Source organism: Triturus cristatus, chromosome 7 (assembly GCF_964204655.1).
Source record: "Triturus cristatus chromosome 7, aTriCri1.1, whole genome shotgun sequence".
NCBI classification, from domain to species: Eukaryota; Metazoa; Chordata; class Amphibia; order Caudata; family Salamandridae; genus Triturus; species Triturus cristatus.
Window position 1 is genome coordinate 426,344,954 of NC_140590.1, and position 16,318 is coordinate 426,361,271.

General features: G+C 42.6%; 1 protein-coding gene across 2 annotated transcripts in view; it reads right to left on the reverse strand.

Annotated features, from left to right (window-relative positions):
- Window positions 1-11,098: 11,098 nt before the first annotated feature.
- Window positions 11,099-16,318, reverse strand: part of LOC146809860 (serine/threonine-protein kinase SBK1-like) — a 118,306-nt gene continuing 113,086 nt past the window's right edge. Inside the window, exon 4 of one of the 2 annotated variants that reach the window (XM_085614394.1) lies at window positions 11,099-12,186. In XM_085614394.1, the coding sequence (XP_085470520.1) occupies window positions 11,434-12,186 (753 nt within the window). In that variant the 3' untranslated portion in view covers window positions 11,099-11,433. The remainder of the gene's footprint in view (window positions 12,187-16,318) is intronic. The other variant, XM_085614393.1, reaches the window with a different exon arrangement.

A 16,318-nucleotide genomic window follows, 5' to 3' on the forward strand; every position in this document is an offset into this window, starting at 1 on the left:
AGCATTGAAAATGCAATAGTTCTTGCCCTCGTTTAAGTTAAAGCAATTCTGTTTGTAATTACGTGGATTTGTAGCTTTGCTTTTATTAGTGTTTTCCAAACTTTCGTGCACATAACATGCATATGTATGCATATATGTATATGTATGCATGCATTTATATTTGTATTTAAATAGATATGCAGATGCATATATATGTTTATATATGTATGTATGTATATATATCCACATACATATATATAAATGCATCTGCATATATATATATATATACATATTTATATATATATATATGTGCATATGTGTGCACGTAGAGAGGTAGAGAGGTAGAGTAGAGAGTGAGTAGTAGAAAGTAGTAGAGAGTGAGTAGAGAGTGAGTAGTAGAGAGTGTAGTTGAGAGTGTAGTTGAGAGTGTAGTAGAGTGAGTAGTAGAGAGTGAGTAGTAGAGAGATAGTAGAGAGTGAGTAGTACAGAGTAGTAGAGAGTGAGTAGTAGAGAGTAGTACAGAGAGTAGTAGAGAGTGAGTAGTAGAGAGTGAGTAGTAGAGAGTGAGTTGCAGAGAATGAGCAGTAGAGAGAGTAGTAGAGAGTGAGTAGAAGCGAGTCAGTAGAGAGTGAGTAGTAGCAAGTTAGTAGAGAGTGAGTAGTAGAGAGTGAGTAGCAGAGAGTGAGTAGCAGAGAGTAGTAGAGAGTGAGTAGTAGAGAGTATTACAGAGAGTGAGTAGTAGAGTGAGTAGTAGAGTGAGTAGTAGAGAGTGAGTAGTAGAGAGTGAGTATTAGAGAGTAGTAGAGAGTCATAGAGAGAGTCGTAGGGAGTAAGTAGTAGAGAGTAGTAGAGAGAGTAGTAGAGATGGAGTAGTAGCGAGTTAGTAGAGAGTGAGTAGTACAGAGTGAATAGTACAGAGTAGTAGAGAGTGAGTAGTAGAGAGTAGTAGAGAGTGAGTAGTAGAGAGTAGTAGAGAGTGAGTAGTAGAGTGGTAGTAGAGAGAGAGTAGTAGAGAATGAGTAGTAGAAAGTGAGTAGCACAGAGTGAGTAGTAGAGAGTGAGTTGTAGAGAGTATTACAGAGAGTAGTAGAAAGTGAGTAGAGTGAGTAGTAGAGAGTGAGTAGTAGAGTGAGTATTAGAGAGTAGTAGAGAGAGTAGTACAGAGTAAGTAGTAGATAGTAGTAGAGAGAGTAGTAGAGAGTATGTAGTAGCAAGTTAGTAGAGAGTGAGTAGTACAGAGTAGTAGAGAGTAGTAGAGAGTGAGTAGCAGAGAGTGAGTAGCAGAGAGTGAGTAGTAGAGAGTAGTAGAGAGTGAGTAGTAGAGAGTGAGTAGTAGAGAGTGAGTAGTAGAGAGTGAGTAGTAGAGAGTGAGTATTAGAGAGTAGTAGAGAGTAGTAGAGAGTAGTAGAGAGAGTTGTAGAGAGAGTCGTAGGGAGTAAGTAGTAGAGAGTAGTAGAGAGAGTAGTAGAGAGTGAGTAGTAGTGAGTTAGTAGAGAGTGAGTAGTAGAGAGTGAGTATTAGAGAGTAGTAGAGAGTAGTAGAGAGTAGTAGAGAGTAAGTAGTAGATAGTAGTAGAGAGTGAGTAGTAGCAAGTTAGTAGAGAGTGAGTAGTACAGAGTAGTATAGAGTAGTAGAGAGTGAGTTGTAGAGAGTATTACAGAGTAGTAGAGAGTGAGTAGAGTGAGTAGTAGAGAGTGAGTAGTAGAGAGTGAGTATTAGAGAGTAGTAGAGAGAGTAGTAGAGAGTAAGTAGTAGATAGTAGTAGAGAGAGTAGTAGAGAGTGGGTAGTAGCAAGTTATTAGAGAGTGAGTAGTAGAGAGTAGTAGAGAGTAGTAGAGAGTAGCAGAGAGTGAGTAGTAGAGAGTGAGTAGTAGAGAGTGAGTAGTAGAGAGTAGTAGAGAGAGTCGTAGGGAGTAAGTAGTAGAGAGTAGTAGAGAGAGTAGTAGAGAGTGAGTAGTAGTGAGTTAGTAGAAAGTGAGTAGTCGAGAGTGAGTATTAGAGAGTAGTAGAGAGTGAGTATTAGAGAGTAGTAGAGAGAGTAGTAGAGAGTAAGTAGTAGATAGTAGAGAGTGAGTAGTAGCCAGTTAGTAGAGAGTGAGTAGTACAGAGTAGTAGAGAATAGTAGAAAGTGAGTAGTAGAGAGTGAGTAGTAGAGAGTAGTAGAGAATGAGTAGTACAGAGTATTACAGAGAGTAGTAGAGAGTGAGTAGTAGAGTGAGTAGTAGAGAGTGAGTGGTAGAGAGTAGTAGAGAGTGAGTAGTAGAGAGTGATTAGTAGAGAGTAGTAGAGAGTGAGCAGTACAGAGTGAGTAGTACAGAGTGAGTAGTACAGAGTAGTGGAGAGTGAGTAGTAGAGAGTAGTAGAGAGTGAGTAGTAGAGAGGGAGTAGTAGAGAGTAGTAGAGAGTGAGTAGTAGAAAGTAGTAGAGAGTGAGTAGTAGAGAGTAGTACAGAGAGTAGTAGAGAGTGAGTAGTAGAGAGAGAGTAGTAGAGAGTAGTAGAGAGTGAGTAGTAGAGAAACCCAAGAGTCCAGAGTAGGGTAGCCCTTGCCTTTTGGACATGCAGTTCTGTGTGTCCAATGGAAAATCAAAAACCTGGAAGGGGAAGTAAATCGGGAAACTAAAGCGTTCTGCTACACACTACTTGATTTGGAACTTTCTCCAGCCCGTACTACAACTCCCAGAATACTTTTTGTCAAAAGCCAGGAACGCACAATGTTTTCGAGTAATCTGCTGGTAACATTGAATAAATCCACTGCTTCCATGCTTAAAATGAATCCCCCCGATTGACGCTGGTCTGAAAGGTGCTACTGGGAAGCGGGAATGAAACTGCAGATGCGTTCTTCCTCGGACTAATATTCGGATGTGCCCTCTCACAGGCTGTTGTCCTTGGGTCAACTGCTTCTGCAAATTAAACCTTGCAGAGGGCTTCACGGGGAAGCCCCGTAAGACAGCAAACACTTGATTCGAAGAGTTCTGGACTGACCAGTGAACCCCTCCAGTTTGATGTATTTGCACCTGTTGAAAATCCTCCTCAGAAAAACTGTTGTAAAAATGAATCAACTGACTGGAGGTTAATATTACAAACTATTGTTCGACGGACACTGGAAATACTGATAATTGATGCCAGTGACGTTTCAGAACAAAGACCCGCACAGCTTTGTATTTTCTCAATGGGTTTCTTTTGCTCATGTGAATGGTTACCCCTTCCTTCTCTGCAGGTTCGTAGTCGACATATTATAAACTTCTCCTGTGCGTGCGAAGCAATGGCGAGGTTATAGACCGGGGTCTCATGTGCTAATTCAAGCACAGGCACGCATACTATCTGTGCCAGGCAGTTTGTGCCTCTCTCTGTCTTTCCGATCTCAGTTTTTCATTCCCAAAGCTTGTGCTGCTGTCTGGAAGTGATGATTAGACAGTGTCATTAAAATCATGAGCCGGTTCCAATGAAAAACGAAGAGCTTGTTTTTAAGATGAGGTGATACCTAACTCCTCTCGTTTCCATGCACGGCGGTATTGGCAAATTTCATGGTATTGTTTTACCTGACATATGAATGTCGGCTTTGTTATACATCAAACTGATTAAAAGACAACCACAGCACTAGATCGTTTAACTCAGAGCGACTACTTCTACAATGGTGGTATTTGTAATGCTTCAAGGAGATTGCAGCGCGGACAGGCAGTGCCAAGGCAAAGGCAGCGCGATGCAATTATAAACACGCGCTGCCTTTGCCAAAGGGGAATGATCACCAAAAAGTGCGTAGCGGCTAATTAGGAGACAGTGTCTCCCGCCGCAAGTAAAAGATCAAATCCCGGTGGGCGGGGTTTAAGGGAGACAGGGTGTCAACAAGCACCTATTGACATGCCTTCAGTGCAATCATTGCACTGCCTTTGGCATAATTCGTGATGCAAAACGACGCGCACGAATCACAACTTAAGGCGGAGCTGAGACGAGGCTTCTGGAATCGTATCGATTCCAAGAAGCCTCGTAAGACAAGAGCAGCGCATGCGCTGCTTACGTCAGGCTGAGACCTAAAAAGGGGCTGGTTGCACCCATGCCGTCATGGCTGCAACACTACACTGCGCAGTGCAGTCTCGAGACGGCACGTAATTGTGACAGGTCAGTGTGTGTGCGTTATGTATTTTTTTCTGTTAGTTCCCTGTCGGGGTAAATGGGTGGGCTGGATTCAGCTGCTGATTTTCCTGATAAAACAATCTTTCCTGCAGCAAGTTTAAATGGATGGAGTCTGACATATTGTGTAAAACGCATATACAGCATATGAGGACATGAGTGGCAGCTTTCTTTTTCCTTGCCATGCCTCCTGCCAGGAAAGCCCCTACCCGCCCCCAGGGTACAGTTGGCATCAAGTCAGGTCAATGAAAGGTACATATGGCAGGTCATTGTATGGGGTGATCTGTTTTTTGGACTGTTAGCGGGCCTCCTCATCCTGCAGGCATTCTAAGACATGATACAGGCATTTTCACACCTCACTTTGGAACCTGTCAGCTGTCTTCCTTCAAACCTCCTTCAGGTCTGCCCAGATGATGCCCCGGTTTAGCGCTGTGGTACGGGTCTCACAGCAAGCCTGTAATGGCTGAAGCAGCAGGGTTACTGAACACCTGCTGGTGTCTGGCTGCTGTGAACTTTCTCAAGCTGTGTATTATTTGCTGCAATTGTTTTATAAAATGGTCATCTTAGAAAGAGGTTTGAGGTTAGTGATTTCAGGAGTTTTGCATTAGTTTCAAGTTATTTTTAGAACTTCCTCTGCTCAGAAGTTTGAAGTTTCTTATATTTTAGCTCTTTCAATGCACTTGATTGCTTGCTTTTACTCGCGACAAAGTGTCACTTATTTGCAGTTGAATGTCACTCATAAGTGCATTGAAACCATGGAAATGTCACACATAACCAATCTGAAAAATTAGCAGCTAGCGAAATATGAACTGTCATCAATAAGCTGCATGAAAGCTGGATGGCACAGGTTAGAAAGGTATGTTCATTCCTAGTCTTTCATTATTCTAATGTTGCTAAAAAAGGTGTGATTGAGTAGAAATACATTCCTATTAGTAAAGTCAACCCTAACCACTGTTCTTTGGTCTGAATCCTGAGTTTGTGCTTCTCGAGGACCAAGCTCTGTTATAAAATGTCTACCAGTAGGGATCACATGTGAATCCTACCTCCAGTAGTTCCCTTTGTGTCACGTGACATTTTCTATACACTGATTTACACTCATATGATGCATTGTCTCTGAATGTGTAATGTAAAGTGCTCTGACACCCTACAGTGGTATGAGAGGCGCTATAAAATAAACGAAATACTTGTGAGAAAGGGGCTATGGAGAGATGAGAGGCACTGTTGGAGGGCGATAGTGAGGGAATCATTAAAGAGCCCCAAAAAAGATTGTTGTATCCTGGTGCACTGTAAGGTCATCACTTACTATATTTTAAAAGCTAATACTATTGACTAAATACTGGAAAATGTGCTGTAGAATGCACCATTTTGCCATTTGTGCCCACATTTTGCTGGGGGAGCAACCCCCTAAAAACTTCCTTGAAGTGCTCAGGATGGCTCGCTATGCATCTTACCGTGGCTGGTGTGACTACATTTACCAGGGCTGCTTTGGGTTTCTACTCTTGGGCCTGCTCGGCAGATACCTAATGTTGTAGAACGAACAAAATCAGGCATTGGTTTGCAAATGAATCAAATGGAACAAAACGTAAAATGAAACCTCTCATTCTGCAAAAGTGCAGGTAACATACCAGAAAGAATGCTGGGGTCCAGCAACATTGGGAAGCAATACAGGCCACTCTAGAAGCACACCAAAATCCACAGCCTGTAGGCCAAGCAGATTCATGCTTGGTAGAGGCTGGAAGCCCCAAAAGGTGTTGCTAAGGAACAACTTAGCTGTTCCCACAAGCTGAAACATTTAAATGTTTCAATTTTGTTCTGCTCGCAGCTGCCTTCAGAAGCTGCTCCGTTAAAGAGAGCGGAATGAAAATGCGTGTTCCTCAGATTCCTGTTGCTTCCTTTGCAGCCCCTGAGGCCAGGGGTCACAAGGAGCAAGCTGGGGGGGTTCGCAACAGTGACCCCTGGTGACCCCTAAATGACATCTACGCTCCCTGTCTTAACATATGGTGGTGGGATGCGGGGTTGTTGTAAAACAGAGAATTTACAGAGTGAAGAAAATAGGGTGCTTTGTAGATTATTGGGGGTTGCTCCCAGCAACCATAATGTCATGGTGCATGAGGAGCTCAGTTTAGATTATGTGGAAGACTTTATAAAACTGGCTCCTGTCGGTGGCGTAACGATATTTGAGGAGGCCCCCTGCAAAATACGTAGATGAGCCCCTCTCAGGAATCACTCAGGAGCTCTCAGGCCAGGGAACTGTGCTGAGGGGACACCTGGTGCTCAGTCCCCCCTGCACTGCGGGGGCCCTTGTTACGCCACTGGCTCCTCTGTTACTCTGGTGTTCCATCTGGTGTAACGTTCAGGCCTCCCTCAATAGGTATGTAATTGAATATTTCTTGGGATGTGCCTTGTTTTCTTCGATACCCTGGTTTAAGTACATCCAGACAAACCTCTCTATTTTAGGGGGACCTAGCCTCTTCACCGACCCAACCTCCTTTCAGACGGAGGATTAGTTGTGGATAAAAGAAAACCTTTTGATAAAGCGGGCCAGAGAAAGGGATCTGGCAATGTCTGCCTCGAATACCCTTAGATGTTATGCGATGATCCAAGTGTGCCCTAGGATTGCGCCATAATTGGAATGGGTTAATCACCCTTGGAGAGATCACTTCTTACCAGATTCCTCCTGGGCTCAGTTTCATGTAAACTGTGTTTCCCTCTTCGTCAATATGATGTTACCACCATCAGCTGTTTCCCTTTAGACAAAATATTTGACCAAACCTTGTTGGACTTTGTTTCTTTCTGCAGATTTTTTAAAGAATTGTCTAAGGGCTTGTTTATCCAAGCGATCCAAAAGGTACAGATTAAAAACTGTAAAGAATTCTCTACGTACGCAGGAAAAAAATCTTAATGTGGTCCTATTTTCAAAATCTGCTGTTAGACTTTGCAATTCAATGTTGTTTTAATATTAATTTATGCAACTTCCATTGTGTACACTTTTTGATATCACTCATGTTTTTATCTGCAAACGGTGGTTTTAATTAGTTATTGTTTTGTACAAGGCTGCTTGTTTCGAATGTAGCATGCTCATGATTGTATCTGTGTGCACTCCAATGGTAATTTCTGGACGATATAAAGATAATGAATGTATTGAATTGAATACAATTTCTACATCCAAACACACACACAGATACAATTAATATAACAAGATTAGCAAAGGTAGCACTACAATAGTATTAAGTACAAATGCAATTATCAAATAGCAACTAAACATATTGGAGCTTCAGCTTCCTTAATTAACTTCATAGATTTTTAAACGTATGCACACTATAGTGTATTGGAACCTTTTAATGTTGACAGCTTGACTGTAGACAAAGGAACAGCAGCAGGCTATGAACACTGATGTAGGCCTGCAGCTATTGACATTACAGTGTCCTAATCTACAGCCGTTGACACTCCCTCTCCCCTGCCTCTCCTCAGTATATCTGCATCATACATGCGGGAGGCAGAGGCTGGGATTGAGAAGACACAGTGAGCCTTTGGCCTCCCTTGTCCAATGATTCACGGTGTCACTAAATCCGTGGAAGGAGGGCAGAGTGTCACCTTATTTCTGACCAATGAAGATAAGCAGCATGACAGAGCGAGGCGTGCATAGACTGCTGCCTCCTTTCACAGACTCTGCTGTCCATGTTTATCAATTGCTACTCTGGGCTAGCATGTTACAATAGCAGCCAAACATCCCAGCAGGAGCTCCGAATGGGGGCAGAAGCAACCAAACCCTGATGGGTTTTTATCCAGCCATTAGTCTTGCTACCTAGTTAAGTTATCTTATGTTTTGACATTTGCTGTGTTATGGCATTGGGTATTTGCAGCGCGCACTGACCGAAGCTTTCTAGCACAAATGACCTGGCCTGTGTACTACAGAAAGAAGTGAAATGAGAGAGTTATAGGGACAAAGCCACACTTTCAGCTGTTTTCTGAAGATGCTATTGAACATGAAAATGAAAATGGAGTGCAGAAGTACTCTACAGATTGCAGGCTGCGACAGATAAAGCTCTTTCTCTAGAACAGACATTGCTTGTGGGAGCCCTCTGCGAATGTTATTGGGTAGAAGAGTTCAGAGAGCGAGGCAGGGAGTGCCGGTTGAATTTGTCACCAAGAACGGAAGTGAAGAGGAATAAGTTGCTTTGCAAATGACTGTTAAGTATTTAAATTGGGTATGTTTCAGAAACAGAAGCCAATGCAGCAGGTGGAGTGCTTGGGAGATATGATCCTAGTTTTTTCACCCTCACTATCAGCTGAAGTCGATTGAGTATTCTCAGAGGTTCTCAAGTAAAAACCAACACCTCAATCAAGCCTAGATTGAATAAGGCATTAACCACCTGGATATGGTACTGGGGTTCTGTGCAGCAGGATTTTGAGATACTAAAAACAGGAGCTCGTTTCATCCGTAGTTTATGGATCCAGTATCGGGTTTCCATTCCAGCATAATGCCAAGGTTCCAAACTGCCTTGGCAGGAGAGATGCGCAAGTCCATCAACAATGACTACAGTGGTCAAAACGCTAGGAATGATGACTGAGACCAAGAACTTTTAAACAATGTGCAAAAATGGTCAGCAATAGTCGCAACTACTTTTTGTCAGGAGGTGCAAGGTTTGACTAGAGAGCCAACTAGATGGGCATGATGCAGTAAGTTCTATGGCCACTTCTTGGGGAAACATAGGCACACATGTTCCAAGCAAAGGAGTGGACGATGATAATGTGTGTGTGGACCTTCTGACCAAGGAAAGTCCTGTGCTGATTGAATCAATGCTGCTTTTTCCCAATGACCGTTGGGAGGGACTAAAAGATGTCTGTGACCATCGCAGATTGGTGAAATATTAAACAATCCTGAATAAATCCTAGGGCAGTAGCATAAAAGTGAGCCTTTAATGGTCTTTATAGCTTGCTATAGAGAACTGAAGGCCATTTCAAAACACTGGAATTTTGAGACCCGTCTGAAGAAAATGGAGATGCAGAGGGACAAATAATGACGTGCATGGTCCTTCTGCCCATATGTTTTAACCTTTCACTTCTCTACCACACAGTTTAATTAAAAAAATTCAGCCTCTTTGCCAAATTAACCTCCTAAGTAATAACAAGCATTTGCAATGCAATAGGTCTCGCATTTATAAGAGTTTGAGCTATTGGCATTGTAAAATTACAATGCCTTTTATTTATGTTTTGGTTTTAAAACAAATAAAAGGCATTGTCATTTACAATGTCAGTAGCATAAACTCGCATAAAAGCAGTGTGTGGAGTGCAGCAGTGTGCGGCGTGCAGCAGTGTGCGGCGTGCAGCAGTGTGTGGTGTGCAGCAGCGTGAGGTGTGCAGCAGTGTAAGGCATGCAGCAGTGTGCGGTGTGCAGCAGTGTGTGGCGTGCAGCAGTGTGTGGCGTGCAGCAGTGTTTGGCGTGCAGCAGTGTGCGGCTTGCAGCAGTGTGTGGCGTGCAGCAGTGTTTCGTGTAGCAGTGTGAGGCATGCAGCACTGTGTGGTGTGCAGCGGCGTGCAGCAGTGTGTGGCGTGCAGCAGTGTGCGGCGTGCAGCAGTGTGTGGTGTGCAGCAGTGTGTGGCATGCAGCAGTGTTTCGTGCAGCAGTGTGCGGCGTGCAGCAGTGTGCTGCGTGCAGCAGTGTGTGGCGTGCAGCAGTGTGTGGCATGTAGCAGTGTGCGGCATGCAGCAGTGTGCGGCGTGCAGCAGTGTGCAGCGTGCCACAGTGTGAGGCATGCAGCAGTGTGCGGCGTGCAGCAGTGTGAGGCATGCAGCAGTGTGAGGCGTGCAGCAGTGTGAGGCGTGCAGCAGTGTGTGGCGTGCAGCAGTGTTTCGTGTAGCAGTGTGAGGCGTGCAGCAGAGTGTGGCGTGCAGCAGTGTGTGGCGTGCAGCAGTGTGTGGCGTGGTTTGTAAACAACAAGAAAAGCGGACATCAAAGGAAGGGTGGGAGGGAACGAGCATATGGGGTGTGAGTTATAACGAAAGTTAATTGTTGTAAGAGGGGATGCAGGAAGTGAGGCCCAGCGCACGCTGGCGAAAGCAGTCTGCTGCTTTCAAGTCCGATGCCAGATGCCAGCTTCGCGCTTGAATGCCTCGCATGCACTGGCCATAAACCGCATTCCTAAGGTCTTGTGCCCCTTACTAAATCTCTCTGAATGCGTGAGGCGGCGCACGCACAGGAAGTAGCTGGTGGCAAATGGAATGTGCGTGGTTGTGCACGTAACCGCCACCCGATCCACCTGGGAAGCCTTTGGGAGCATTTTCTGAAGCCCCTACATAAGTCTCGCTGGTCGATCGCTTGCGCGATAGCCAGGCGAGACCTAAAAAGGTTCAACTAAGTACCACTGTAAGAAGGGAAATTTGACCATGATGTTGAATTGATTCTCGATCCCATCCTTCATCATGGTTTTTGGAGTCTAATAAAGTATATGTTCACTGCTGGGTAGCATTTTGAATAATAACACTTCAAGCAATATCTACTCTGAAGGATATCTCTCTAATTGTTTGGGCCTGGCTTAGTATACCTGACCGTGCCTCTCCAGTAGTGAATACGTTGAGTGTGCCCATACATGGCAGGGTTAGGCACATCAATTAGTGGTCAACATCATAATCCACTTAAGGCTTAACCTTACTGCAGTCCTTGCAGGCCCACAATAGCCTTCTCAGGGTCTGGTGGGTTATACAGACACTCAAGCAGAACAGAAGTGACATATTCTAACAAGGCTTCTCCCAAAGAGAATCGGTCCTAACTCACGTGCCCATTCTATGGTAAACTATCTCTGTTGTCATTTTCTCTCATATAAGTATTACACTTAAACTCTTCTCAAACAAGCATCCCACCCAGTGTCTCGAACTTAGCTCACTGAAGATAAAATTGTAAACTACTTCATTCAAGAGTTCCAGAACAAACTGCTTCTCGAACTCCATGCTTAGAAATCTTCGTCTTAGATTTTAAAACATATGCTTTATTATACTGCTGGAATTTTCAAGATAAATATTGGAAATCATAGGCAACATTTCATATTGATAATATTGACAAATTCTGTTCGGTAAATTAAAAAAAGCTGCCAAACATATGAAACATTACTGAAGCCAATCAACTGAACCACAGATATATGTTTCTTTCACATTTTATTCTTCCCTAATTAGTTTACAAATCTAAAATTCACAAGGTTCTTTTTTGCATTCAAAATGACAGCATGAATTTTGACAATCGTCTACGGAAATTACACCATTCCTAGATGTTTGCTTTTCATGTTTTATGTTGCAGCTGTATCGCGTTTAGTAAACTTATTGAGACACATTCAAACACAAATTTCAATGGGTGTGGATACCAGCATTTGATTATGGTTTCCATCCTTGGCTACGTCATCAATACTGCTGGATGATGACAGAGAGAAATTAGTGCGGGAGTCTTGGTTGATACAGTTCTTAGCATCACCATTTGCAAAAGGCAAGCCTTGGTGTTTAATTCTCGCGAACATATCTTCGTTCAAGTTCATTGAAGAAGCCTGTGAACTGTCTTTCTTCAATACCCAACATTTACCAAAGAAACACAAGACATCCTTTATAGAACAACGTTTTTGGGGTTCAATAGAAAGTAGTTTCCTAAACATTTTAAGGGCATTGGGGGTAAATCTACACCACTGAGAGGGGGTGCCAGCATTTTTGAATCTTTGCCATTGTAGAAATTCCTCATAGAATGAGTCTGAACTTAGAGCCTTTTCCCAGGGAAAATTTCCAGTCAACATACAGAAGAGAAGGACACCAAAGGCCCAGACATCAATGTTGTAAGTCACAAGGAACCCATCGTGCTTGGAAGCTTCGCAAAGCTCTGGTGCCGTATAAGGAATGGTGCCGCTTACTCGTTTCTCCATTGTGCCAGTGATGCGGGTCATTCCGAAATCTGACAGTTTAACTTTTCGACACTCCTTGTCAAATATAAGGATATTCTCAGGCTTGATATCCCTATGCACCAGTTTTCTGCTGTGAAGATGGTCCAGTGCTAATGCAACTTGATAAATACAACGCTTAGTGATGTGTTCAGACAGGCCGACCTAGAAACAGATAGAAAACACAAAGTATTATCCTCAATTATTTCAATTATTACGCTGGACATATTAAATTCTTCACATCCATGTACTGCTAAAAAAAAAGCCCAATTAATGGCTGTTCTTATTTCCTTGAGGTGCTGATCCAGTGTCACCTCTGCATTACTATTATACCATTGGCAGAAGCCTCTTTTTGACAGTCCCCTAACCCAGTGTTTCATAACCTGTGGTCCGCGGACCCCTGGGAGTTCGTAAAGCCTACTCAGAGGGTCCGCGACTTCTTAGAAAATGAAATAATATTGACAGCTTAATAACATGTATGTAAACAAAGACGTTAAATGTAAAACTGATAATTTTGAAACGTTCTGTAAATGTGAAGGAATTTGAAATTGGAGATTAAAAATGAAGTTGGTGTCATCAGATTGATTCGTGGGAGCAGCGCGAGTGCATTAAGCAGAATATGGTATGGAGGGCAGGTGGCCTCATCTCAATTAGGAATAGCTCCAACCTGCCTGTTAAAATAATTTCGATTTTTTTTATATTTGTGTGTGAATTAAATAAAATATTTCATCATTATGTATTTGTTTCGTAAATGCTTGTTTCTGCATTTCTGTAAATTGTTTTGTTGTACAAATCAATGACATTGCTTGGGCCGGGGTCCCTGGATTCTATTAATGAATCAAAGGAGGTCCTCGTAATCCAACATTGATTTAGTTGGTGGTCCCAAATTCCAGGATTTATTCAGAGGGGTTCCACAGAAGTCAAACGGTTAAGAACCACAGCATTAACCAACTCCCCTGCTCAATACATAATGGGTGCTAACTATATATGGTCTTCCAATGATGTCACGGTTATCTAAACAATCCTAATGTGCCCTATGCTTCTCAAAGAAAGTTTTATTCGGTTTATTTGAATGTAATGTTTGTCATATGAAGCAGGGAAATCATCAGGAAAGGCACACCCAGCCTAATTAATTACAGTGACTAATGGCCCACAACCTGCAGGGGAGTTTTCTAGGATGTTACATTTTTCTAGAAACCAAATGCCACATGTCTGCAAGGAGCCTTAGGATTTGAAAAGGAGAGGGGAAATTATCAAGTAATTAAGCAACGTCAAGAGTTTTCAAACTACACTGCCATCAAGCATGACATTTGAAAGTGAAAGAACAATTCAACATCTCTGTGCCAGAAAGTCATTGGAATAATGTTGTGATCGATGCCAATCCACTTTGAATGCAGAGTAGGCAACGCGCAATAGAAGAAGGAGACTACTTGGCCAGGAGAAGTTCAATGGTGTTTAAGACCATTATAGCAACAAGCATTGACAATGACAATCGTTTACGACGTTTTATTAATGAAAGGTTATTACCAAGATTCATTAACACAGAATAGAGGTCCAGCATGGGCAGCAACAGGACAAGCACCCATAACACACAGAACAGCAATTTAGCTTCTCTAACACAGAGACGCAGGACAAGTGAAGACCACAGTAGTGTAAGGTCCACACACACGCGCACACACACACATATCAAGTACAATCAATGTAGCAACAATGCACTTTTATTCACATACACAGAACATGTTTAGAATATGAAGCAGCAGATCAGGCTTTCCTCAACACAGAGCAGTACTGACACAAGGGCCAGCAGAAATGCATGCTGTGAACATGTTTTTACACAACAAGAGCACCTACAGAATGCCCTCAGCAGAAGGGGGGCCGAGGCATAAATGCTACCAAATGAGACAGGTGATGAGAAATGCAGACTTAGAGAGGGATATTTAACAGATAGAGTGAGGTGTGGATAGAGGGAAGGGAGTTAGTAAGGTGTGGAGAAGGCCAATTAAATGAGGTTTGTAGACTGTGGAAGGGAGATGGAAAGAGAGTTTAGGGGAGAAGGGCAAGGAAATGGGAGGCCATGTCTGTGGCTGTCTACCACTAGGGCTCTAAGGGAAGGGCTGGGCTCTCAGGCTGTGTAGAAAATGCTGCCCTCTTTCTCCTCTGGTACCAGGATATGGAGTCCTACATTCTTTGCTGGCGGTAACAGGACCTAAGTCACAAAGCAAGAGGGGGATGGGCTTGGGCCAGCATTGAAAAGCCCCTGTTCCTGGAATGATCTACGCTATAGTGAAGAATCATGGTGACACCCAATGCATGTCCCAGGTTGTCTCTTCCTTCCTCCTGCAGCAAGAACACTCCCTGGACACTGAGGTGAACTGTACATAAACTCTGAAGTGTCCTGGTTCAGTGTGAATAACTCTCTAAACACTGCACACTAGCACTTATAGACATAAGAGTGCTGTAGCACAAGTCTAACATGAAAACCATGTGACGCGCAAAGCCCAAAGAAGACCTAGGGCCATCTGGAAGGTGAGTGCCATAGACAATCGGCTACTTTGCTTATGCCTTAAACTATCTCTGGAACCAAAATGCAGCAGAATCCAGAAATATTCCATAGCTACAACATGGCATATGTTGATGATAGTTATCTTCCATAAAGATTATTTTCCTGATTTTTCCTGATATCATCACCCTTCTTGGATGGACCATTGAGAATTTTCAACTTTGGATGCATCACTACCCTCTTTAACTAAAATCAGCTGAAGCAGTCTTTTTTCTCACCCATTCCTCATTTCTATGCAATCCTTTTCAGACTCTCTGAACACTCAAGTCAACCATCAAAAAGTACACAACATCCTAAACTTTCATTATGTACGGGAAACTCAATTAACAGGCACACATACATAACTTAGCCAGACATGTGCAGAACCAAATGAGACTACTGAGATGATTAAACTTGTACAGCTGAGATTCCTATTTAAAAACGTGGTACTGTCCCTAGCCTGTTGTAACACACTATTGATGCATTTATGAAGTAGACCAACTGCCTTTAAGCCAGTCTCTTATGTGGTAGCAAGAAAAGCTTTTGAGAAAATATATATGAACATATTACTCCTAGCCTCCTTAATACTTCAAATGTTGCTGTGGATACTTTTTAATGTTCATATGCAATGCTCCATGAAGCTAAAGAGGCAACACAACAACCAGAGGAGTGAATTAAACCATTAAACCATCTGAGAAAAGGATACACCAGAGGCCAGAAGTGTGTGAGGAGCAGTATTGGATTTTAGTGTTTCCCTAAATCTTGGCAAACTCAACTCAGTCTACAAAGTAAGGGAAACATAATTCCAACTTTTTGCTGTTGGTCAATAAAAGATCTCTTACTCTTGATGACAGTTCTAACTTTGGACCCCTGCAGTAAGAATTGCTAAGCGAGTGTAGGTCTCCCCACAACATGCTACTTGGATTTATCAACCAGAAAATCAGGAGTTCTCATACAGATTGCCTTTTGGGAAATCAAGAGTGCTCAAGCAGATTTCTTCTGGATGATGGCCACAGCCTTGAAAAATATCCTGATTTACAATGCAAGGTGCTAAAAAGAGGTATAATATGCACTTGCTAGAAACGTCTCATGATCCATCTGTCTGCAGAATCCTTCACCAGCTGACAACTGGGTAATTCTTTCACTCATGAAAGAAAGATGGTTTGGACAAATTCCAACCATTATTGGACAAATGCATTGATCAATGAAACAGGTTTGGCTGATCAAAAGTACCAGCGTCTTGGCGAGCAGAGAGAAGGTATTAGCCACTTTAATAACCTGGGCCTCTAGAGAAAAGTTGGAGTCAAGAGCGCTAGTAGTAAGCTACCACACATCCTCGATTTAGGGAAGAGCTGAAGAAATACCTTGTTGGAGAATACTAGTTTCATGGACAACTCTTCTATCTGAAACCAGCACCCACCTACCCCCCTGATTTTATATCTGCCTTTTACATTGTAAAGTACTTCGTTGCCTTTCAGATTGCTTTTCACTATACAAACTCCACATAGATACATGCATACATACATAAGATGGAATGATACATTATTTAATCCTTTATTGTATCTACTAAAGTTTGTCTCACTCATTTTCTTTATTGATCACATGCCGCTGTTTAAATGTATCTCCCATAAATTGTCCTGTAAAATGCAAGCGTATTACCTTCAATATTAATTTTCATTTATGCTTCAGTATTTATCTTTGTTATTCATAAGAATATTGCCTTGAAATAACTGCTATTTTCCCCCTCGGACTGTATTT